The sequence below is a fragment of the Mobula birostris genome, chromosome 13 (genome assembly GCF_030028105.1).
Source record: "Mobula birostris isolate sMobBir1 chromosome 13, sMobBir1.hap1, whole genome shotgun sequence".
Lineage (NCBI taxonomy): Eukaryota > Metazoa > Chordata > Chondrichthyes > Myliobatiformes > Myliobatidae > Mobula > Mobula birostris.
This window is the reverse complement of record NC_092382.1, coordinates 20,551,727-20,578,879: the sequence shown is the minus strand read 5'-3', so window position 1 is coordinate 20,578,879 and position 27,153 is coordinate 20,551,727. Positions and strand designations below refer to the sequence as shown.

At 53.5% G+C, this 27,153-nt stretch overlaps 3 protein-coding genes and 1 pseudogene across 6 annotated transcripts in view; 2 read left to right on the top strand and 2 right to left on the bottom strand.

Annotated features, from left to right (window-relative positions):
• LOC140208522 (NACHT, LRR and PYD domains-containing protein 3-like) overlaps positions 1-25,515 on the top strand; it is a 28,042-nt gene extending 2,527 nt beyond the window's left edge. Inside the window, 5 exon segments of the mRNA XM_072277262.1 lie at positions 20,741-22,478; positions 22,926-23,012; positions 23,168-23,338; positions 23,494-23,661; positions 23,808-25,515. Of these exon segments, the coding sequence (XP_072133363.1) occupies positions 20,741-22,478; positions 22,926-23,012; positions 23,168-23,338; positions 23,494-23,661; positions 23,808-23,895 (2,252 nt within the window). The 3' untranslated portion in view covers positions 23,896-25,515.
• LOC140207837 (uncharacterized) overlaps positions 1-27,153 on the top strand; it is a 268,940-nt gene that overhangs the window by 137,737 nt on the left and 104,050 nt on the right. The gene's annotated exons all lie outside the window — the stretch shown is intronic.
• LOC140208537 (uncharacterized) overlaps positions 1-27,153 on the bottom strand; it is a 55,041-nt gene that overhangs the window by 255 nt on the left and 27,633 nt on the right. For 3 of the 4 annotated variants that reach the window (XR_011888812.1, XR_011888815.1, XR_011888813.1), the window contains one exon: positions 25,444-27,015. The exons of the other annotated variant lie outside the window; for it this stretch is intronic. The gene's annotated coding sequence lies outside the window, so the exon portion shown is untranslated. Of the gene's footprint in view, positions 1-25,443; positions 27,016-27,153 lie in introns of those variants that run through there. 4 annotated transcript variants of the gene reach the window in all.
• LOC140207390 (uncharacterized) lies at positions 1,102-14,614 on the bottom strand (annotated as a pseudogene).

Sequence of the window (27,153 nt, the reverse complement as noted above, 5' to 3'; positions counted from 1 at the left end):
TGGAGGGAGAGTTTTCACAGGACAGCATGAGGAACAACTAGAGAGTTGGTGAGTTTGCTGAAAGGGATCACACCTTTCTGGGTCCTGCAACTACAGATCCCTCCACTGGGGTCAGAATGGAGAAGAGGACAATCTGAGGAGCAAAACCATGGGAAATTTCTGACTCCGAAAGGTGAAATTACTTCCCTACAACCACCCAACCCCCGGTACAGCCCTCATCCTAAATTACTTTGCTAAACTCCCTCAGATCCTACAGGTCATCATTTTCAGAACCGGGAGTCCATTGAAATCTCGACACAGAATTACAATGACAATTTAATGAGAAAATCAGGTAACACCCAAACTGCCCTGTTCAACCCCAAAGCAGCAAATGAACCCCACTCTGTTACATCTGCACTCCCTTAGTGCAAACACTGCTACAGTCATCCAGTTTAATTTCCCACTCAATAATCCTGGGAATTCCATCAGGAGACAGTGTCAGTGAGGCTGAGATTCGGGACAAAATCCTCAGCTCAGTCCACAGAAGCTGAAATTCATGTGTGTCTGTGTTGTGTGATGGACACTGTGGAAGGGTGAGAGATGGGAATTAGGACAGAGAAACTGAGGGTTGTGCGATCGCGGCAAGAAAGGTGGGAAAGACTGAAAATATCTATAAATAATATTGCAATTAATTAAATTGTGACCGTCTGGATAAGAAACTCACTTCATCCATAATCACATCGTGTCTGTAAATATGGAGCCCGGGGCAGTGCATGGGCTCAAGAGATTGTAAGGCTTCATCATCACAGACTGAGTTGGATCACACAATGCCACATTTAACAGCGGAGAGAGCGAAGGAAAGACAGATATCGTGAAAATTATTAATCTTACAGTAGCCCATGTTTTAACTGATTACTCAAAGCCCTTGAACAGAAACATAAAGAATCTCGGCCACAACCCTCATGCAGCCTGTCTCATTTCCAAGAACAAGTTCCAAAGATGTTAATCTTTAAATGGTACCAGAGAAAGGTTTCAAACTAATCACGTTGCTGTCACCTGTGTTAATGCTTTTCCAGTCCACATTCAGACAATCAAAACCCCACCTTTCCCTGCACGAAGGCTTCAGTAACTCTCTACAATTCCGCTGCAAACTTGTTCTGCACTGTTCTTCACACTGTTTGCAGAGGGAACAGTCCACGGCAATGAAATTCCCACATCTATTTCTGAACATGAAACAGATTTTCTCCCTGATTATTGAAGAACATTATTTCTACCACTGCAACATTATCTAAAGTATATTTTTCAACAATCAATGTTTTCCTACTCTTCCTACTTTCACTGAATACGTTGAATGGAGAGACCACACACCCCAGACAGGGTCCTGACACACTGCAAGACCCCACACACACCTGACAGGATCCTGACACACTGTGAGACCCCAAACAATCCTGGCAGTTTCCTTGCACACTGTGAGCCCAAACACACCACTGGCAGGGTCCTAACACTGTGAGACCCCACAAACCCCTGACAGGGTCCTGACACACTGTGAGACCCAACACACACCTGGCAGATTCCTGATGCACTTTGGGACTAAAAACACCCCTGATGTTGTACTGACAAACTGTGAGCTCCCACACACCCCGACACACTGTGAGACCCTACACACCACTGAAAGGATCCTGACACACTGTGAGATCCCCACAAACCCCTGACAGGGTCCTGACACACTGTGAGACCCCACACACACCTGGCAGATTCCTAACGCACTTTGAGACTAAAAACACCCCTGATGTTGTACTGACAAACTGTGAGCTCCCACACACCCCGACACACTGTGAGACCCTACACACCACTGAAAGGATCCTGACACACTGTGAGATCCCCACAAACCCCTGACAGGGTCCTGACACACTGTGAGACCCCACACACACCTGGCAGATTCCTAACGCACTTTGAGACTAAAAACACCCCTGATGTTGTACTGACAAACTGTGAGCTCCCACACACCCCGACACACTGTGAGACCCTACACACCACTGAAAGGATCCTGACACACTGTGAGATCCCCACAAACCCCTGACAGGGTCCTGACACACTGTGAGACCCCACACACACCTGGCAGATTCCTAACGCACTTTGAGACTAAAAACACCCCTGATGTTGTACTGACAAACTGTGAGCTCCCACACACCCCGACACACTGTGAGACCCTACACACCACTGAAAGGATCCTGACACACTGTGAGATCCCCACAAACCCCTGACAGGGCCCTGACACACTGTGAGACCCCACACACACCTGACAGGCTCCTGACACACTGTGAAACCCCACACACCCCTGACAGAGTCCTGCACACTGTACAACCCCACACATACCTAACAGGGCCCTGACAAACTGTGAGACCCTACACACCCCTTACAGGGTCCTGACACACAGTGAGACCCCACGCACTCCTGACAGGGTCCTGACACACTGTGAGACCCCACACACCCCTGGCAGGGTCCTGACACCCTGTGAGACTCAAAAAACCCCTGACAGGATCCTGACATACTGTGAGACCCCAAACATTATCTGGCAGTTTCCTTACACACTGTGAGTCCAAACACACCACTGGCAGGGTCCTAACACTGTGAGACCCCACAAACCCCTGACAGGGTCCTGACACACTGTGAGACCCAACACACACCTGGCAGATTCCTGATGCACTTTGGGACTAAAAACACCCCTGATGTTGTACTGACAAACTGTGAGCTCCCACACACCCCGACACACTGTGAGACCCTACACACCACTGAAAGGATCCTGACACACTGTGAGATCCCCACAAACCCCTGACAGGGTCCTGACACACTGTGAGACCCCACACACACCTGACAGGCTCCTGACACACTGTGAAACCCCACACACCCCTGACAGAGTCCTGCACACTGTACAACCCCACACATACCTAACAGGGCCCTGACAAACTGTGAGACCCTACACACCCCTTACAGGGTCCTGACACACAGTGAGACCCCACGCACTCCTGACAGGGTCCTGACACACTGTGAGACCCCACACACCCCTGGCAGGGTCCTGACACCCTGTGAGACTCAAAAAACCCCTGACAGGATCCTGACATACTGTGAGACCCCAAACATTATCTGGCAGTTTCCTTACACACTGTGAGTCCAAACACACCACTGGCAGGGTCCTAACACTGTGAGACCCCACAAACCCCTGACAGGGTCCTGACACACTGTGAGACCCAACACACACCTGGCAGATTCCTGATGCACTTTGGGACTAAAAACACCCCTGATGTTGTACTGACAAACTGTGAGCTCCCACACACCCCGACACACTGTGAGACCCTACACACCACTGAAAGGATTCTGACACACTGTGAGATCCCCACAAACCCCTGACAGGGTCCTGACACACTGTGAGACCCCACACACACCTGGCAGATTCCTAACGCACTTTGAGACTAAAAACACCCCTGATGTTGTACTGACAAACTGTGAGCTCCCACACACCCCGACACACTGTGAGACCCTACACACCACTGAAAGGATCCTGACACACTGTGAGATCCCCACAAACCCCTGACAGGGTCCTGACACACTGTGAGACCCCACACACACCTGGCAGATTCCTAATGCACTTTGAGACTAAAAACACCCCTGATGTTGCACTGACAAACTGTGAGCTCCCACACACCCCGACACACTGTGAGACCCTACACACCACTGAAAGGATCATGACACACTGTGAGATCCCCACAAACCCCTGACAGGGCCCTGACACACTGTGAGACCCCACACACACCTGACAGGCTCCTGACACACTGTGAAACCCCACACACCCCTGACAGAGTCCTGCACACTGTACAACCCCACACATACCTAACAGGGCCCTGACAAACTGTGAGACCCTACACACCCCTTACAGGGTCCTGACACACAGTGAGACCCCACGCACTCCTGACAGGGTCCTGACACACTGTGAGACCCCACACACCCCTGGCAGGGTCCTGACACACTGTGAGACCCCACACACACCTGGCAGATTCCTAACGCACTTTGAGACTAAAAACACCCCTGATGTTGTACTGACAAACTGTGAGCTCCCACACACCCCGACACACTGTGAGACCCTACACACCACTGAAAGGATCCTGACACACTGTGAGATCCCCACAAACCCCTGACAGGGTCCTGACACACTGTGAGACCCCACACACACCTGGCAGATTCCTAACGCACTTTGAGACTAAAAACACCCCTGATGTTGTACTGACAAACTGTGAGCTCCCACACACCCCGACACACTGTGAGACCCTACACACCACTGAAAGGATCCTGACACACTGTGAGATCCCCACAAACCCCTGACAGGGCCCTGACACACTGTGAGACCCCACACACACCTGACAGGCTCCTGACACACTGTGAAACCCCACACACCCCTGCAGAGTCCTGCACACTGTACAACCCCACACATACCTAACAGGGCCCTGACAAACTGTGAGACCCTACACACCCCTTACAGGGTCCTGACACACAGTGAGACCCCACGCACTCCTGACAGGGTCCTGACACACTGTGAGACCCCACACACCCCTGGCAGGGTCCTGACACCCTGTGAGACTCAAAAAACCCCTGACAGGATCCTGACATACTGTGAGACCCCAAACATTATCTGGCAGTTTCCTTACACACTGTGAGTCCAAACACACCACTGGCAGGGTCCTAACACTGTGAGACCCCACAAACCCCTGACAGGGTCCTGACACACTGTGAGACCCAACACACACCTGGCAGATTCCTGATGCACTTTGGGACTAAAAACACCCCTGATGTTGTACTGACAAACTGTGAGCTCCCACACACCCCGACACACTGTGAGACCCTACACACCACTGAAAGGATCCTGACACACTGTGAGATCCCCACAAACCCCTGACAGGGTCCTGACACACTGTGAGACCCCACACACACCTGGCAGATTCCTAACGCACTTTGAGACTAAAAACACCCCTGATGTTGTACTGACAAACTGTGAGCTCCCACACACCCCGACACACTGTGAGACCCTACACACCACTGAAAGGATCCTGACACACTGTGAGATCCCCACAAACCCCTGACAGGGTCCTGACACACTGTGAGACCCCACACACACCTGGCAGATTCCTAACGCACTTTGAGACTAAAAACACCCCTGATGTTGTACTGACAAACTGTGAGCTCCCACACACCCCGACACACTGTGAGACCCTACACACCACTGAAAGGATCCTGACACACTGTGAGATCCCCACAAACCCCTGACAGGGTCCTGACACACTGTGAGACCCCACACACACCTGGCAGATTCCTAACGCACTTTGAGACTAAAAACACCCCTGATGTTGTACTGACAAACTGTGAGCTCCCACACACCCCGACACACTGTGAGACCCTACACACCACTGAAAGGATCCTGACACACTGTGAGATCCCCACAAACCCCTGACAGGGCCCTGACACACTGTGAGACCCCACACACACCTGACAGGCTCCTGACACACTGTGAAACCCCACACACCCCTGACAGAGTCCTGCACACTGTACAACCCCACACATACCTAACAGGGCCCTGACAAACTGTGAGACCCTACACACCCCTTACAGGGTCCTGACACACAGTGAGACCCCACGCACTCCTGACAGGGTCCTGACACACTGTGAGACCCCACACACCCCTGGCAGGGTCCTGACACCCTGTGAGACTCAAAAAACCCCTGACAGGATCCTGACATACTGTGAGACCCCAAACATTATCTGGCAGTTTCCTTACACACTGTGAGTCCAAACACACCACTGGCAGGGTCCTAACACTGTGAGACCCCACAAACCCCTGACAGGGTCCTGACACACTGTGAGACCCAACACACACCTGGCAGATTCCTGATGCACTTTGGGACTAAAAACACCCCTGATGTTGTACTGACAAACTGTGAGCTCCCACACACCCCGACACACTGTGAGACCCTACACACCACTGAAAGGATCCTGACACACTGTGAGATCCCCACAAACCCCTGACAGGGTCCTGACACACTGTGAGACCCCACACACACCTGGCAGATTCCTAACGCACTTTGAGACTAAAAACACCCCTGATGTTGTACTGACAAACTGTGAGCTCCCACACACCCCGACACACTGTGAGACCCTACACACCACTGAAAGGATCCTGACACACTGTGAGATCCCCACAAACCCCTGACAGGGTCCTGACACACTGTGAGACCCCACACACACCTGGCAGATTCCTAACGCACTTTGAGACTAAAAACACCCCTGATGTTGTACTGACAAACTGTGAGCTCCCACACACCCCGACACACTGTGAGACCCTACACACCACTGAAAGGATCCTGACACACTGTGAGATCCCCACAAACCCCTGACAGGGTCCTGACACACTGTGAGACCCCACACACACCTGGCAGATTCCTAACGCACTTTGAGACTAAAAACACCCCTGATGTTGTACTGACAAACTGTGAGCTCCCACACACCCCGACACACTGTGAGACCCTACACACCACTGAAAGGATCCTGACACACTGTGAGATCCCCACAAACCCCTGACAGGGTCCTGACACACTGTGAGACCCCACACACACCTGGCAGATTCCTAACGCACTTTGAGACTAAAAACACCCCTGATGTTGTACTGACAAACTGTGAGCTCCCACACACCCCGACACACTGTGAGACCCTACACACCACTGAAAGGATCCTGACACACTGTGAGATCCCCACAAACCCCTGACAGGGTCCTGACACACTGTGAGACCCCACACACACCTGGCAGATTCCTAACGCACTTTGAGACTAAAAACACCCCTGATGTTGTACTGACAAACTGTGAGCTCCCACACACCCCGACACACTGTGAGACCCTACACACCACTGAAAGGATCCTGACACACTGAGAACCCCACACACCCCTGACAGGGCCCTGACACACTGTGAGACCCCAAACACGCCTGACAGGCTCCTGACACACTGTGAAACCCCACACACACCTGACAGAGTCCTGCACACTGTACAACCCCACACATACCTAACAGGGCCCTGACAAACTGTGAAACCCTACACACCCCTTACAGGGTCCTGACACACTGTGAGACCCCACACACTCCTGACAGGGCCCTGACAAACTGTGAGACCCTACACACCCCTTACAGGGTCCTGACACACTGTGAGACCCCACACACCCCTGGCAGGGTCCTGACACCCTGTGAGACTCAAAAAACCCCTGACAGGATCCTGACATACTGTGAGACCCCAAACATTATCTGGCAGTTTCCTTACACACTGTGAGTCCAAACACACCATTGGCAGGGTCCTGACACACTGTGAGACCCCACACACTCCTGACAGAGTCCTGAAAATCTGTGTGATCCCACACACCCCTGATGCACTGTGCGACCCTGCACATCCCTGACAGGGCCCTGATGCACTGTGAGATACCCACGCACACCTGACAGGGTCCTGACACACTGTGAAACCCCACACACCCCTGGCAGATTCCTGATGCACCTTGAGACTAAACACACCCCTGACGTGGCACTGACAAACTGTGAGCTCCCACACACCCTGACACAGTGTGAGACCCTACACACCACTGAAAGGATCCTGACACACTGTGAGATCCCCACACACACCAGACAGGGTCCTGAAAATCTGTGTGATCCCACACACCCCTGATGCACTGTGCGACCCTGCACATCCCTGACAGGGCCCTGATGCACTGTGAGATACCCACGCACACCTGACAGGGTCCTGACACACTGTGAAACCCCACACACCCCTGACAGGGCCCTGACACACTGTGAGACCCCAAACTCACCTGACAGGCTCCTGACACGCTGTGAAACCCCACACACCCCTGACAGGGTCCTGACAAACCGTGAGACCTTACACAGCCCTGACAGAGCCCTGCACACTGTACAACCCCACACATACCTAACAGGGCCCTGACAAACTGTGAGACCCTACACACCCCTTACAGGGTCCTGACACACAGTGAGACCCCACACACTCCTGACAGGGTCCTGACACACTGTGAGACCCCACACACCCCTGGCAGAGTCCTGAAAATCTGTGTGATCCCACACACCTCTGATGCACTGTGCGACCCTACACATCCCTGACAGGGCCCTGATGCACTGTGAGATACCCACGCACACCTGACAGGGTCCTGACACACTGTGAGATCCCCACACACCCCTGACAAAGTCTGGACACACCGTGAAGCCCCACACATCCCTGACAGGTCCTGACAGACTGTGAGTCCCTACCCACCCCATACAGGGTCCTGACACACAGTGAGACCCCACACACCCGTGACAGCGTCCTGACACACTGTGAGACCCCACACACCCCTGGCAGATTCCTGATGCACCTTGAGACATCCCTGACAGGGTCCTGACAAACTGTGAGACCCCACACACCGCTGACAGGGTCCTGACAAACTGTGAGACACCACATACCCCTGACAGAATCCTGACACAATGTGAGACCCCACACACCTCTAACAGGTTCCTGACACATTGTGAGACCCCACAGACCCCTGGCAGATTCCTGACGCACTTTGAGACTAAACACACCCCTGACTTGGTCCTGACAAACGGTGAGACCCCACACAACCCAGTTGGGCTCCTGACACATTGTGAAACCCAACACATCCCTGATAGTGTCCTGACACACTGTGAGACCCCACAGACACCTGACAGGGTCCTGACACACTGTGAGACCACAAACACCCAATACAGGGTCCTGACACACTGTGACACCCCACACACCGCTCATAGGTTCCTGACACACTGTGAGGCCCCACACACACGATAGAGAGAGGTGACACACTCTAAGACCTCCACACCCACCGGATAGGGACCTGACACATTGGCAGACGCCATACACCCCTGGCAAAATCCTGAGACAGTCTGAGAACCCCCACACCCCTGGCAGGGTCTTGACACACTGTGAGATCCCCACACACCCCTGACAAGGTACTGACACACTTTGAGACCCAACACACAACTGACAGAGTCCTGACACACTGTGAAAACCCACACGCCCCTGACTGGGTCTTGTCACACTGTGAGACCCCACACATTCCTGACAGCGTCGTGACACACTGTGAGACCCCACACGCCCCTGACAAGGTATTGACACACTTTGAGACCCAACACACAACTGACAGAGTCCTGACACACTGTGAGACCCCACACATTCCTGACAGTGTCGTGACACACTGTGAGACCCCACACACTTTTGCAGGATCCTGACACACTGAGACCCCACACACCCCTGACAGGTTCCTGACACTGTGTGACCCACACACCCCTGGCAGGGTGCTGACAATCTGTGTGAACCCACACACCCCTGATGCACTCTGAGAGCCTACACACCCCTGGCAGGGTCCTGACACACAGTGAGTCCCCACACACCCCTGACGGGTCCTGACTCAGTGTGAGACCCCCACACCCCTAGCAGGGTCCTGACACACAGTGAGTCCCCACACACCCCTGATGGGTTCTGACTCAGTGTGAGACCCCCACACCCCTGACGGGTCCTGACTCAGTGTGAGACCCCCACACCCCTGGCAGGGTCCTGACACACTGTGAGACCCCACAAACCCGTGACAGTGTCCAGACACACTGTGAAACCCCAGACACCCATGCCAGGGTCCTGACCCACTGTGAGACGCCACAAACCTCTGACGGGGTCCTGACACACTGTGAGACCCCACACATCGCTGACAGGGTCCTGACACAGTGTGAGATCCCACAAACCTCTGACGGGGTCCTGACACACTGTGAGACCCCACACGTCGCTGACAGGGTCCTGACACAGTGTGAGACCCCACACAACCCAGTTGGGGTCCTGACACATTGTGAGACCCGACACACACCTGACAGGGTCCTGACACACTGTGTGATCCACACACACCTGGCAGGATGCTGATAATCTGTGTGAACCCACACACCCCTGATGCACTCTGAGACCCTACACACCCCTGGCAGAGTCCTGACACACTCTGAGAGCCAAAACACCCCTGACAAGATCCTGACACACTGTGAGACCCCAATAACCGCTGACAGGGTCTTGACACACTGTGAGACCCCACACACCCCTGGCAGGGTCCTGACACACTGTGAGACGCCACACACACATGAGAGGGAGAGAACACACTGTAACATCCCCACACGCACCGGATAGGGTCCTGACACATTGCCAGACGCCATACACCCCTGGCAAAATGCTGAGACAGTGTGAGACCCCCCACACCCCTGGCAGGGTCTTGACACACTGTGAGATCTCCACACACCCCTGACAGGGTCCGGACACACAGTGAAACCCCACACACAACTGACAGGTTCCTGACACAATGAGACACCCTACACCCCCCTGGCAGGGTTCTGACACACTGTGAGACAACAAACACCTGACAGGGTCCTGACACACTGTGAGACCCCACACACACATGAAAGGGACATACTCTAAGACCCCCACACTCACCGGATAGGGTCCTGACACACTGTGAGACCCCACACACCCCTGACAAGATCCTGACACAGTGTGAGACACCACACACCCCTGGAAGGGTTCTGACACACTGAGAGACCCACAAACACCTGATAGGGTCCTGACACACTGTGACACCCCACACACCCCTGACAGGGTCCAGACTCACTGTCAGACCCCACAAAACATAGTTAGTGTCCTGGCATACTGTGAGACCATGACCCACTCTGAGACCCCACAAACTACTGACACGGTCTTGACACACTGTGTGACTCCACAGACTACTAACAGGATCCAGACAAACTGTGAGACCCCACACAGCTCTGACAGGGTCTTGAAACACTGTGAGACCCCAAACACCCCTGACAGAGTCCTGACACACTGAGAAACCACGCACACCGCTGACAGGGTCCTGACACACTTGCAACCCAACACATACCTAACAGGGGCCTGACAAACTGTGAGACCACACATGCCCCTGACAGGCTTCTGACACGCCGTGAAGACCCACACATCCCTGACAGGTCCTGACAGACTGTGAGTCCCTACCCACCCCATACAGGGTCCTGACACACAGTGAGACCCCACACACCCCTGGCAGGTTCCTGACGCACTTTGAGACTAAACACACCCCTGACTTGGTCCTGACAAACTGTGAGCTCCCGCACATCACGAAGCACTGCAGGACCCTACACACGACTGAAAGAGTCCTGACACTCAGTGAGACCCCACACACCCCTGACAGGGTCCTGACACAGTGTGAGAACCCACACCCCTGGCAGGGTCCTGACACACTGTGAGACCCCACAAACCCGTGACAGTGTCCTGACACACTGTGAAACCCCAGACACCCATGACAGGGTCCTGATCCACCGTGAGACCCCACAAACCTCTGACGGCATACTGACAAACTGTGAGGCCCCACACATCGCTGACAGTGTCCTGACACAGTGTGAGATCCCACACACCCCGACAGGTTCCTGACACAATGTGAGACCAAAGACATCCCTGACAGGGTCCTGACAAACTGTGAGACCCCACACAGCCCAGTTGTGGTCCTGACAAATTGTGAGACCCGACACATCCCTGACAGTGTCCTGACACGTTGTGGGACCCCACAGACACCTGACAGGGTCCTGAGACACTGTGACACCCCACACACCCCTCACAGTTTCCTGACACACTGTGAGGCCCCACACTCACATGAGAGGGAGAGAACACACTCTTAAGACCCCCACACGCACCGGATAGGGTCCTGACACATTGCCAGATGCCATACACCCCTGACAAAATGCAGAGACTGTGTGAGACCCCCCCCCCCCACACCCCTTGCAGGGTCTTGACACACTGTGAGACCCCACACACACCTGCAGGATCCTGACACACTGTGAGACCCCACACACCCCTGGCAGGGTCCTGACGCACTGCGAGACCCCACACACCCCTGACAGGTTCCTGACACACTGTGAAACCCCACACACCCCTGACAGGGTCCTGACACACTGTGAGACGCCACACACCGCTGACAGGATCCTGACACACTGTGAGACCCCACGCACCCCTGACAGGGTCCTCACACACTGTCAGACCCCACACACCCCGGACAGAGTCCTGACACAGTGTGAGACACCCCACACACCCATGGAGGGATCCTGAAATACTGAGATACCCCACAAACATCTGACAGGGTCCTGACACACTGTGAGACCCCACACACACCTGTCAAGATCCTGACACAGTGTGAGACCCCAGTCACCCCGACAGTTTCCTGACCCACTAGGAGATCCCACACACCCATGAGACGGAGAGGACACACTCTAAGATCCCCACAGGCACCTGATAGGGTCCTGACACATTGCACATTCCCAGACGCTATACACCCCTGGCAAAATGCTGAGACAGTGTGAGACCCCCCACACCCCTGGCAGGGTCTTGACACACTGTGAGATCCCCACACACCCCTGACAGGGTCCTAACACACTGAGATCCCCACACACCCCTGACAGGTTCCTAACACACTATGAGACCCCACACACCCCTGACGGGTCTTGACACACTCTGTGACCCACACACCCCTGGCAGGGTCCTGACTCACTGTCAGACCCCACAGAACCTATTTAGCGTCCTGACATACTGTGAGACCCCACAAGCCACTGACACAGTCCTGACACACTGTGAGACCCACACACCCCTGACAGGATTCTGACACACTGTGAGACCCACACACCCCTGACAGGATTCTGACACACTGTGAGACCACACACACCCCTGACAGGCTCCTTACAAATCGTAAGACACCGCACACACATGAGATGAAGAGGACACACTCTAAAACCCCCACACGCACCGGATAGGGTCCTGACACATTGCGAGATGCCACACACCCCTGACAAAATCCTGAGACAGTATGAGACCCCACACACCCCTGACAGGGTCCTGACTCCCTGTCAGACCCCGCACACAACTGACAGGGTCCTGACTCCCTGTCAGACCCCGCACACAACTGACAGGGTCCTGACACTGTGTGAGACCCCACACACCTCTGGCAGGGTCCTGACACAGTGTGACACCCCACACACCTCTGGCAGGGTCCTGACCCACTGAGAGACCCCAAACACCCTTGACGAGATCTGACTCACTGTCAGACCCCACGGAACGTAGTTAGGGTCCTGACCTACTGTGAGACCTCATACACCCCTGACAGGGTCCTGACACACTGTGAGACCCCACACAACCATGGCAGGATCGTGACACGCTGTGAGACCCCACACTAACCTGACTGTTCCCTGACACACTGTGAAACCCCACACAACGCAGCTGTGGTGCTGACACATTGTGAGACCCCACACAGGTTCCTGACACACTGTGAGACACGCTCCCACCCCCGCCACAACAGGGTCCTGACACACTGTGAGACCCCACACACCCCTGACAGAGTGCTGACACACTGTGAGACCCCACAAACTACTGACACGGTCTTGACACACTGTGTGACTCCACACACTACTAACAGGATCCAGACAAACTATGAGATCCCACACAGCTCTGACGGGGTCCTGACGCACTGCGAGACCCCACACAACCCTGACAGGGTCTTGACACAGTTTGAGACCGAACATACCCCTTTCAGAATCCTGACATACTGTGAGATCCCCACTAATCCCTGACAGGGTCCTGACAAACTGTGAGACCTTACACACCCCTGACAGATTCCTGACACACTGTGAGACCCCACACACTACTGACAGGGTCCTGACACACTGTGAGACCCCACACACCCCTGGCAGGTTCCTGACACACTGTGAGACCCCACACACTACTGACAGGGTCCTGACACACTGTGAGACCCCACACACCCCTGGCAGATTCCTGACGCACTTTGAGAATAAACACACCTCTGACATGGTCCTAACAAACTGTGAGCTCCCACACACCCAGACGCACTGTGAGACCCTACACACCACTGAAAGGGTCCTGACACTAAGCGAGACCCAACACACCCCTGACAGGATCCTGAAACACTCTGAGACCACACACACCACTGACAGGGTCCTGACACACTGTGACATCCCACACACCCCTAACAGGGTCCTGACACACTTTGAGACCCAACACACCCCTGACAGAGTCCTGACACACTATGAGAATCCCACTCATCACTGATAGAGTCCTGACACAGTGTGAGACCCCACACACCTCTGGCAGGGTCCTGACACAGTGTGACACCCCACACACCTCTGGCAGGGTCCTGACACAGTGTGACACCCCACACACCTCTGGCAGGGTCCTGACCCACTGAGAGACCCCAAACACCCTTGACGAGATCTGACTCACTGTCAGACCCCACGGAACGTAGTTAGGGTCCTGACCTACTGTGAGACCTCATACACCCCTGACAGGGTCCTGACACACTGTGAGACCCCACACAACCATGGCAGGATCGTGACACGCTGTGAGACCCCACACTAACCTGACTGTTCCCTGACACACTGTGAAACCCCACACAACGCAGCTGTGGTGCTGACACATTGTGAGACCCCACACAGGTTCCTGACACACTGTGAGACACGCTCCCACCCCCGCCACAACAGGGTCCTGACACACTGTGAGACCCCACACACACATGAAAGAGACACACTCTAAGACTCCCACACTCACCGGATAGGGTCCTGACACATTGTGACACCCCACACCCCCCGGCAGGGTTCTGACACACTGTGAGACCCGACACACACCTGACAGGGTCCTGACACACTGTGAGACCCCACACACCCCTGACAGGGTCCTGACACACTGTGAGACCCCACAAACTACTGACACGGTCTTGACACACTGTGTGACTCCACACACTACTAACAGGATCCAGACAAACTGTGAGATCCCACACAGCTCTGACAGGCTCCTGACACACTGTGAGACCACACACACTGCTGACAGGGTCCTGACAAACCGTGAGACCTTACACACCCCTGACAGGGTCCAGACACACAATGAGACCCCACACACAACTGACAGGTTCCTGACACAATGTGACACCCCACACCCCCCTGGTAGGGTTCTGACACACTGTGAGACAACAAACACCTGACAGGGTCCTGACACACTGTGAGACCCCACACACACCTGACAGGGTCCGGACTCACTGACAGACCCCACAGAACATAGTTAGCGTCTTGGCATACTGTGAGACCCTGACCCACTGTGAGACCCCACAAACTACTGACACGGTCTTGACACACTGTGTGACTCCACACACTACTAACAGGATCCAGACAAACTGTGATACCTTACACACCCCTGACAGAGTCCTGACACACTGTGCAACCCAACACATACCTAACAGGGCACTGATAAACTGTGAGTCCCCACACGCCCCTGACAGGGTCCTGACACACAGTGAGACCCCACACACCGCTGACAGGGTCCTGACACACTGCGAGACCACACACACCCCTCGCAGATTCCTGACGCACTTTGAGACTAAACACACCCCTGACAGGTCCTGACAAACTGTGAGACCCTACACACCCCTGACAGGGCCCTGACAGACTGTGAGATCCCCACACATCCCTGACAGGGTCCTGACACACAGTCAGACCCCACACACCCCTGACAGGGTCGTGACACACTTTGAGACCTAACAAACCCCTTTCAGAATCCTGACACACTGTGAAACCACATACACCGCTGACAGGGTCCTGACAAACTGTGAGACGCCACACACCCCTGACAGGGTCCTGACGCACTGCGAGACGCCAGACACCCCTGACAGGGTCCTGATGCACTGCGAGGCCCCACACAACCCTGACAGGGTCTTGACACAGTTTGAGACCCAACATACCCCTTTCAGAATCCTGACATACTGTGAGATCCCCACTAATCCCTGACAGGGTCCTGACAAACTGTGAGACCTTACACACCCCTGACAGATTCCTGACACACTGTGAAACCCCACACACCCCTGACAGGGTCCTGACACACTGTGAGACCCCACACACTACTGACAGGGTCCTGACACACTGTGAGACCCCACACACCCCTGGCAGGTTCCTGACACACTGTGAGACCCCACACACTACTGACAGGGTCCTGACACTCTGTGAGACCCCACACACCCCTGGCAGATTCCTGACGCACTTTGAGAATAAACACACCTCTGACATGGTCCTAACAAACTGTGAGCTCCCACACACCCAGATGCACTGTGAGACCCTACACACCACTGAAATGGTCCTGACACTCAGCGAGACCCAACACACCCCTGACAGGATCCTGAAACACTCTGAGACCACACACACCACTGACAGGGTCCTGACACACTGTGACATCCCACACACCCCTTACAGGGTCCTGACACACTTTGAGACCCAACACACCCCTGACAGAGTCCTGACACACTATGAGAACCCCACTCATCACTGATAGGGTCCTGACACAATGTGAGACCCGAAACACGCCTGACAAGGTCCTGACACACTGTGAAAGCCCATACACCCCTGACAGGGTCCTGACAAACCGTGAGATGCCACACACTACTGACGGGGTCTTGATACACTTTGAGACCCAACTCACCCCTTTCAGAATCCAGACACACTTGTGAGATCCCCACTAATCCCGGACAGGGTCCTGACACACTGTGAGACCCCACAAACACCTGACAGGATACTGACTCACTGTCAGACCCCACAGAACATAGTTAGCGTCCTGGCATACTGTGAGACCCTGACCCACTGTGAGACCCCACAAACTACTGACACGGTCTTGGCACACTGTGTGACTCCACACACTACTAACAGGATCCAGACAAACTGTGAGACCCCACACACACCGGACAGGGTCCTGACACACTGTGAGACCCCACACACCCCCGACAGGGTCCTGACACACTGCGAGACCCCACACTCCCCTGACAAGGTCCTGACACACTGTGAGATGCCACACACCCCTGACAGGGTCCTGACACACTGTGAGACCCCACACACCCTTGACAGGGTCCTGACACGCTGTGAGACCCCACACACCCCTGATAGGTTCCTCACACACTGTCAGACCCCACACACCGCGGACAGAGTCCTGACACAGTGTGAGACCCCACACACCCATGGAGGGATCCTGAAATACTGAGATACCCCATAAACAACTGACAGGGTCCTGACGCACTGTGAGACCCCACAAACACCTGTCAAGATCCTGACACAGTGTGAGACCCTACATACCCCTAGCAGGGTCATAAGAGCATAAGACCATAAGACAAAGGAGCAGAAGTAGGCCATTCAGCCCATCGAGTCTGCTCCGCCATTTTACCATGAGCTGATCCATTTTATCCTATTTAGTCCCACTGCGCCGCCTTCTCATCATAACCTTGATGCCCTGGCTACTCAGATACCTATCAATCTCTGCCTTAAATACGCCCAATGACTTGGCCTCCACTGCTGCCCATGGCAACAAATTCCATAGATTCACCACCCTCTGACTAAAAAAATTTCTTCGCATCTCTGTTCTGAAAGGGCGCCCTTCAATCCTGAAGTCATGCCCTCTCGTACTAGATTCCCCCATCATGGGAAACAACTTTGCCACATCCACTCTGTCCATGCCTTTTAACATTCGAAATGTTTCTATGAGGTCTCCCCTCATTCTTCTAAACTCCAAGGAATACAGTCCAAGAGCGGACAAACGTTCCTCATATGTTAACCCTCTCATTCCCGGAATCATTCTCGTGAATCTTCTCTGTACCCTCTCCAACTTCAGCACATCCTTTCTTAAATAAGGAGACCAAAACTGCCCACAGTACTCCAAGTGAGGTCTCACCAGCACCTTATAGAGCCTCAACATCACATCCCTAACACACGGTCCTGACACACTGTGAGACCCCACAAACCCATGACAGGGTCCTGACCCACTGTGAGACCCCACAAACCTCTGACAGGGTCCTGACACAGTGTGAGATCCCACACACCCCTGACAGGTTCCTGACACACTGTGAGACCAAAGACATCCCTGACAGGGTCCTGACAATCTGTGAGACCCCACACAACCAAGTTGGGGTCCTGACACATTGTGAGACCCGACACATCGCTGACAGTGTCCTGACACGCTGTGAGACCCCACAGACACCTGACAGGGTCCTGACACACTGTGTGACCACACACACACCTGACAGGGTCCTGAGACACTGTGACACCTCACATACCCCTCACAGGTTCCTGACACACTGTGAGGCCCCACACACATATGAGAGGGAGAGAACACACTCTAAGACCCCCACACGCACCGGATAGGGTCCTGACACATTGCCAGACGCCATACACCCCTGGCAAAATCCTGAGACAGTCTGAGATCCCCCACACCCCTGGCAGGGTCTTGACAAACTGTGATACGCCACACACCCCTGACAGATTTCTGACACACTGTGGAACCCCACACACCTCTAACAGATTCCTGACACACTGTGAGACCCCACTCACCCCTGACAGGATCCTGACACACTGTGAGAACCCACATACACCTGACAGGATACTCACACACTCTGAGACCACACACACACCGCTGACAGGGTCCTGACACACTGTGACATCCCACACACCCCTAACAGGGTCCTGACACACTTTGAGACCCAACACACCCCTGACAGGGTCTTGACACACTGTGAGATCCCCACACACCCCTGACAGGATCCTGACACACTTTGAGATCCAACACACCCCTGACAGGGTCTTGACACACTGTGAGATCCCCACACACCCCTGACAGGATCCTGACACACTGTGAGATCCCAACACACCCCTGACAGGGTCCGGACACACAGTGAGACCCCACACACAACTGACAGGTTCCTGACACACTGTGAGACGCCACACACCCCTGACAGATTCCTGACACACTGTGGAACCCCACACACCTCTAACAGGTTCCTGACACACTGTGAGACCCCACTCACCCCTGACAGGATCCTGACACACTGTGAGAGCCCACTCACCCCTGACAGGATCCTGACACAATGTGACATCCCACACACCCCTAACAGGGTCCTGACACACTTTGAGACCCAACACACCCGTGACAGGGTCCTGACACACTGTGAGACGCCACACACCGCTGACAGGGTCCTCACACACTTTGAGACCCCACACACCCCTAACAGGGTCCTCACACACTTTGAGACCCCACACACCCCTAACAGGGTCCTGACACACTGTGAGAGCACACAGACACCTGACAGGGTCCTGACACACTGTAACACCCCACACACCACTCACAGGTTCCTGACACACTGTGAGGCCCCACACACACGAGAGGGAGAGAACACAGTATTTAAGACCCCCACACGCACTGGATAGGGTCCTGACACATTGCCAGACGCCACACACCCGTGACAAAATCCTGAGACAGTGTGAGATCCCCACACACCCCTGGCAGGGTCCTGACACACTGTAAGACCCCCACACACCCCTGACAAGGTACTGACACAATTTGAGACCCAACACACACCTGAAAGAGTCCTGACACATTGTGAAAACCCACATACCCCTGACAGGGTCCTGACACACTGTGAGACCCCACACACTCCTGACAGTGTCGTGACACACTGAGACCCCACACACCCCTGACAGGGTCCTGACAATCTGTGTGAACCCACACACCCTTAATGCACTCTGAGACCCTACACACCCCTGGCAGAGTCCTGACACACTGTGAGACCCCACACACACATGAGAGGGAGAGGACACACTCTAAGACCCCCACACACACCGGATAGGGTCCTGGCACATTGCCAGACGCCATACACCCCTGGCAAAATGCTGAGACTGTGAGACCCCCCCCCCCCCACACCTGGCAGGGTCTTGACACACTGTGAGATTCCGACACTCAACTGACAGGGTCCGGACACACTGTGAGATCCCCACACACTCCTGACAGTGTTGTGACACATTGTGAGACACATTGTGAGACTCCACACACACTTGCAGGATCCTGACACACTGTGAAAACCTACACGCCCCTGAGAGGGTCCTGACACACTGTGAGACCCCACACACACCTGCAGGATCCTGACACACTGAGACTCCACACACCCCTGACAGATTCCTGATGCACTTTGAGACTAAACAAACCCCAGATATGGTCCTGACAAACTGTGAGCTCCCACACACCCCGACGCACTGTGAGACCCCACACACCCCTGACAGGTTCCTGACACCATGTGAAATCCCACACACCCCTGACAGGGTCCTGACACACTGTGAGCGCCCACACCTCCCTGACAGGGTGACGATGAGAGGGGAGGGGGAGCTATGATTCCCTGACCTGTTCCTTTCACAGAATGCCCACTATCCTTTCCTCCATCTCCAGATGCCACATCAACACTGGGGACTAAAAGTTTCTTCCACAGGAATAAATGACAGCTGTGATAGTATTGGGAGTTTGTCCAGTACGAGACAGTCGGGTGTCAGTGAACTACCAGGGTAATACTCACCTTCACAGCACAGTTAATTGTGAAATGTGATGATCTGGTGTTTATCTGGACCAGGCCTCTCTGTCCAGTCAGGGGTCTGTTTATCAAATTTACTGTTCGAGCATCCATTGAAGAATCCAATTAATGCAATAGCTTTGAGCTAACTCTTGTGTATTTAAATACTGAGTTCTGAGTTGAGGCATCTAACAGTTTGTCCACTGTCTGTTCCCATGGAAGATGTTCAACAGAAACACAAGGAGACTCTGCGGACCCAAACTGAAACACTGAGAGTGAACACGATCCTGATGAGGGAGAAGGTGAAGGTTTTCCAGCTGGTTGATCGATACGCTGAGCTCACGGTCATTTCTACTGTTCGAGATTGGACACTGGTGGAACATGAGCTGCTGGCAAGAGGCAGAGACCACGAGGAGTGGAGAGAAAAACATCTCCGCAGAGAGCTGGAGAAACTCCGGACAGATCAGTTGTTCCAGAGCAGCTTTTCCCGGAGTAAATCCAAATCTGGGAGTTCGGCAGCAGTGGCCGGAGTCCCAGGGGTCGGGAAAACGACAATGGTACAAAAGATTGTTTATGACTGGGCCACAGGGAAAATATACCAACAATTCCAGTTTGTCTTCAGTTTCAAATTCCGAGATTTAAACAGTATTAACTGTCGAATAAACCTGAGGGAACTGATTCTGGATCAGTATCCTTACTTTGGGAATTTACTCAGAGAGGTCTGGAAGAACCCAGAGGGATTGCTGTTTATTTTCGATGGTTTGGATGAATTCAAACACAGAATCGATTTTGCTGACAGTCGGAGAAATACAGAACCCAAGCACCAGTGCCCAGATCCCGAGTGGTGGTGTGAAGTGTCTGACATTGTGTACAGTTTAATCCAGGGCAAGCTGCTCCCAGGGTGCTCAGTGCTGGTGACCACCCGTCCCACTGTGTTACATTTATTGGAAAAGGCGAAGATCGATGTCTGGGCTGAAATCCTGGGATTTGTTGGTGAGGAACGGAAGCAATATTTCATCAGGCATTTTGAAGATCAGACAGTGGCAGCAGCTGTTTTCAAACACGTGAAGGAGAACGAGATCCTGTACACCATGAGCTACAACCCCTCCTACTGCTGGATCCTTGCTCTGGCACTGGGTCCCTTCTTCACACAAAGAGTCAGGGACCCGCAGCGAGTTCCCAAGACCATCACCCAACTGTATTCCTACTATATTTACAACATCCTGAAAAACCACGGCCGTGAGATTGAGAACCCCCGTGATATGTTACTCAGGGTTGGTCAGATGGCCTTCAGAGGAGTGTACGATAAGAAGATTGTGTTTACAGATGGAGATTTGATCAACTACAATCTGCAGCCTTCCCAGTTCCTGTCCGGGTTCCTGATGGAGCTTTTGGAGAGAGAGGATTCTGCCCGGAGCGTGGTGTACACATTCCCACACCTCACCATCCAAGAGTTTGTAGCTGCAGTCACGCAATTCCTGAATCCACATCCCGGAGATATCCTGAAATTCCTCACTGAAGCCCACAGCACGACAGATGGTCGATTTGAGGTATTTCTCCGTTTTGTTGCTGGTCTCTCCAACCCAATGACAGCTCGGGGCCTGGAGGAGTTTCTGGGCCCATTTCCTCATCAAACAACCTGCCGGGTGATTGACTGGGTGAAGGAGGAGGTTAAACGCCAGAGTGGAAACACGAGGAGTGAAGCTGGTAAAAGGAGCCTCCTGAACACATTGCACTACCTGTTTGAGTCTCAGAATCCTGGACTGGCTCAGGCCGCACTGGGATCTGTGAAAACACTTTCATTCAGTGGAATGACACTGACCCCGATTGACTGCGCGGTCCTGTCCCACGTCATCGGACTCTGTGATAGAATAAAACACCTCGACCTGGAGAAATGCCACATTCAATGTGAAGGAATCCAGCGGCTGGGACCCGGGCTGCACAAGTGCCGGGAGTTGAGGTAACTTGAATTATCTCTCACTCTGAACTGTGAAACTGTCCCATTGTGTTGTTTCACTGTGAAGGGATTTGGGTAAAACTGTAGTGAATCAGATAGTAAAGAATTGTGACAAATGCCATCCCCCTTCCTCCTGTGGGATCTCTCTACCCCATCCCTATTCCCCCTTCATCCCTGCCCCTCTCAGCCCTCTCACTCCAGGAATACGTTTCTAACCATCGGGGAATGAGACAGGATATGTGGAGCTTACAGGGTCACACCGACAGACTAAATTACTGACATTCGGTCAATACCCTGGAGCTGGGCAGTGAGGGACATTGACAGTGATGGGAACTCCGATCAGTGATTTACTGAAGGGTTTAATGTTTCCTGAAATATCCGAGTGAGAAAAATTCCCTCAGACCCGCGGTTTGAATCACTTTGTTTATCAATTTGTCTGTTTGTGTTTAGACTCGGGCGGAATAAACTGGGAGATTCAGGAGTGAAACTGGTGTCTGCGGCTCTGAGGAACCCGGAGTGTAAAATACAGACACTGGGGTAAGTACCAGACTGTGGGAGATTGTGTTTACAGTCACTGGGTGTCTGACACTGAACATTAATGTGATCAGTAATTGTGTTACTGATAAACACTGGGGATTTGTACCGTCTCCTGTCTCTCTGTGTCCTTCACACTCACTCTCTCCCATCTCCAGGCTGTGTGAGGTCGGTCTCACAGATTCTGGTGCCGAGGATCTCGTCTCCGCTCTCAGTACAAACCAATCACTGACGGAGCTGAACCTGAATTATAATAAATTGGGAGATTCAGGAGTGAAACTTGTATCTGCGGCTCTGAGGAACCCGGAGTGTAAAATACAGAAACTGGGGTAAGTACCAAACTGTGGGAGATTGTGTTTACAGTCACTGTGTGTCTGACACTGAATATTAATGTGATCAGTAATTGTGTTACTGATAAACACTGGGGATTTGTACCGTCTCCTGTCTCTCTGTGTCCTTCACCCTCACTCTCTCTCATCTCCAGGCTGGACCGTGTCGGTCTCACAGATTCTGGTGCCGAGGATCTCGTCTCCGCTCTCAGTACAAACCCATCACTGACGGTGCTGAACCTGGTATCAAACTCGCTGACAGACCGATCTGTCCCCGCTCTCCGCCGCCTCATATTGACCTTCCCGAGTCTCAAATGGATCGGGTGAGTGTCTGTGTTAATGTTCAATGTGATAAAATATCAGCAGATCCGCGGGTTTTCTGGTGATATTTGTCTGTGAGTGTTGTCCCCTGTTACTGACACTGTTGTGTAATCTGTTTATTTCATCTTTATTCTCCCATCTGTTTCAGGCTGTGGTACAATCGGTTCAGTGAGACCGGGAGGAAGGAACTGAGATCTCTGCAGGAACCCAGACCCAGACTGAGAGTGTCCGTGTGAACATCTGAATGTGTGAACATCCCCGCCCGCGGGATGGGGACATTTTGGCCGATTCCCCGCCCTCCCCTTTAACTCCCGCCCCGCCCCCCCACCTTCCCCTTACCCTTAATGACCGCGCGCCAGGTTTAATTCCCAACCGTTCTAACGGAGCTAGTTCCGTGCTCGCGCTTTGCGTCGATCTTTGCGTGCCCGTACTGACGTATTTCCGTCTCCTGTCCAGTGGCGCTGCTTCCGCCAGATGTGCGGGTTTGAGACCCCCCCCCTTCACGTGAGACCCGGGGAATTACACAGACAGGAAGAGCCCGGGGTCCGGGGCTCAGTCTGGGACACCGGTGTCCCGGGTGGGATTATCCCGGGAGAGAATCCTTTTGCTCCCTTTGCTGAGGACGGTGCATTCGGCAGTCTGGCTGATATAATGATATTAAATTGACAAATACCTCGGCAGTGACCCTGGATCTGTAGCGATCTCAGACACGGCCCTGAAGTGTGATTTAATAATCATCGGTTCCCCGATACAGTGACGGTGAGAAACGGGACTGATTATTCAACCGGTCACCCGTTGTCGCCGGTCAGTTAGTTCTGTGTGACTGTGATTGAGTCGGGAGCAGCTTATTTATTCCCGCACGTCAGCAGCTCACGCATTTAACTCCATGCTCCGTCAGACCATCCCTCTGCACATGTATCCTCCTTATCACTCGTTCCGCCTCACCTTTCTCTACTTCACACTTCGCATTCCGGAACCGTGTAGTCCCCACCTGTCCTTTATATTTCATCTCGCTATCCTCTCTCACATTCTGGATCCCTGCCCCCTGCAGATTTAGTTTAAACCCCCCCAAGCAGCCCTAGCAAACTTTCCTGCAAGAATGTTAGTACCCCTCCAGTTCAGGTGTAAACCATCCCGTCGGAACAGATCCCACCTTCCCTGGAACAAAGCCCAATTATCTAAAACCCTGAAGCCCTCCCTCCTGCACGATCCTCTCAGCCACTATTGATCTGTATAATCCTTCTGTCCCTCGCCTCACTCACACGTGCCCCACCTCCCCCTCGTACCCCATCCCTTATTTATTATTTATTATCATTATTATTTTTCCCCATTTTTTTCTCTCCCTTTATTCTCCCTCTGTGCCTCTCACTATAGTGGGTTTCACTTCCCCCTTTCTTTCTCCCTAGGCCTCCTGTCGCATGACCCTCCCCCTCCTCCATCTCTGTATACCTTTTGCCAATTAACTGTCCAGCTCTTGGCCCCATCCCTCCCCCTCCTGTCGTCTCCTGTCATTTCAGATCTCCCCTTCCCCCTCCCACTTTCAAATCTCTGACTATCTCTTCTTTCAGTTAGTCCTGATGAAGGGTCTCGGCCCGAAACGTCGACTGTACCTCTTCCTAGAGATGCTGCCTGGCCTGCTGTGTTCACCAGCATTTTTGTGTGTGTTCCTTGGTTAATGTGGCGGCCAGGGATGGAGTGAGACACTGACTTACAATGGCCACTGTCGCACACAGAATCTATGGCGAAGGAACATACGGTGCCCGTGGATACAATCCCGGAATCGAGTGTGTTATTGATTGTAATAACAGTATTTTAATTTGTGTTTTATATCGTCTTGGGTATTGCATGTATGTTTGAATTCTAATAATTTTCTCATTGAAAAAACTAATGTGCATATGTCTCAGATATTCACACATACACATATACATGTGGGTTTTGGGGAGGAAGGGTGAGGGGTTTGGGAGGAAGAGGAGTGAGGGGATGAGGAGTGGACTGATGAGACGGTGACCGTGGCGAAGTCACTGACTCAATAGGGGACGAAAAGGGGTAAAAGTTCCTGTCACAAACTGGTGGTTTGAGACGGGGTGAGGAGGAGTGAAACGACAGGAAGGGAGTGGGAGTGGTGTGACCAGGAAGGAGGGAAACTGATGGGACGGGGAGGGAGGGGAAGTGATGGGACGGGAAGAGACGGGAAGTTACAGGACTAGGAGAGAGGGGTCTGATAGGACAGGGTGGGCAGGAACAGGATGGGGAGTGTCTAGGGAGTGACTTACTCAATAGAGCAGGAAGGGTGGGTGGTTACGATCCTTCGCAAATAAGACGAGCTGCAAGAAGAAGGGGGTGCGGACAGGGGAAAGGGGGAGCGAGGGGTCGGGACGCGGTCAGGGCTGATGGACGGAGAGTTGAGTGTCGTAACGGAGGGAGAGGGGAGATACTCACTCAACGACGGAGGGAAGGGAAATTTCCCATCGGAAAATGTTCACCACCCAGGATGTGGTGGATGGCGGGAGAAAGGACAAGGGGACAGAGAGGGGAGGGTGTCAGGAGTGACGGGGTGAGTAGTGGAGAGACTCACTGGGTAACAGAGAGAGAAGCGGCGATGAGGAGAGGCGAAAATTGGCATCGCAAAATGGCAGCCGACCATCATAAAGTGCACAACATCGAGGTGGTGGGGAGAGGAAAGCGAGGGGAGGGAGAGGAGGGGTTTGTGAGTGATGGAATGGGAAAGGGGTTGACAAGATGGTGAGTGTGAGGGAGTGACACACTTCGTGGTGGAGGAAGTGGGAGGGAGGGTCACACCCGGTCACTGAGTGTCTGTCTGCAGAAGGTTAAATGGAGAGTTGGGAGAGCTGAGGGTGGGGGGGAGGAGAGGAGGGATGAGGAGTTGAGATTGAATAAACAGGGAGGGAAGCGAGTGGGAGATGAGGACAAGGGTGTGACTATTTCTACGATGCTGGGAGAGCAGTTATCAATAGCAGCCATCACAAAATGGCCACCAGCCAGGGTGAGACGGGCGGTGATAGAGGGGACAGAGAGCGGAGTGTTTCAGGAGTGACCGGATGGCGAGGGTGGGACAGACCGACTTGTAACAAGGGAGCTTGAACTGGGGGGTACCCACGGGGAGGAATGTGACCACAGGAATATTACCCACCAACCCCCCCCCCAACTCCGTCTCCAAAATCCCGCCTTGATTTTTCTCTCAGGCCGCTCGGCCCGAATCCTTTGGGCTGTCCCGTGGAGCGGGAAACGTGTCATCACCGCGGCCCGTCAGAGGCTGGGGTGGGCGCCGGTTTGCTGGAGAAGATGGAGGCGAGATCCGGCGGTGCGGGCTGGTTAGCGTGGATCACCACCATTCTCTGTGGGTGGGGGAGAGGGAGGGATCAGATTGAGGAGGGGACGGGAGAAAGAGAAGGTGAGGAGAGGAGACGGGATCCACTACCCACTCCCTCAGCCTCCCTCTCCCTCCGTCCCCTCTCTCCACTCCCTCTGTCCCT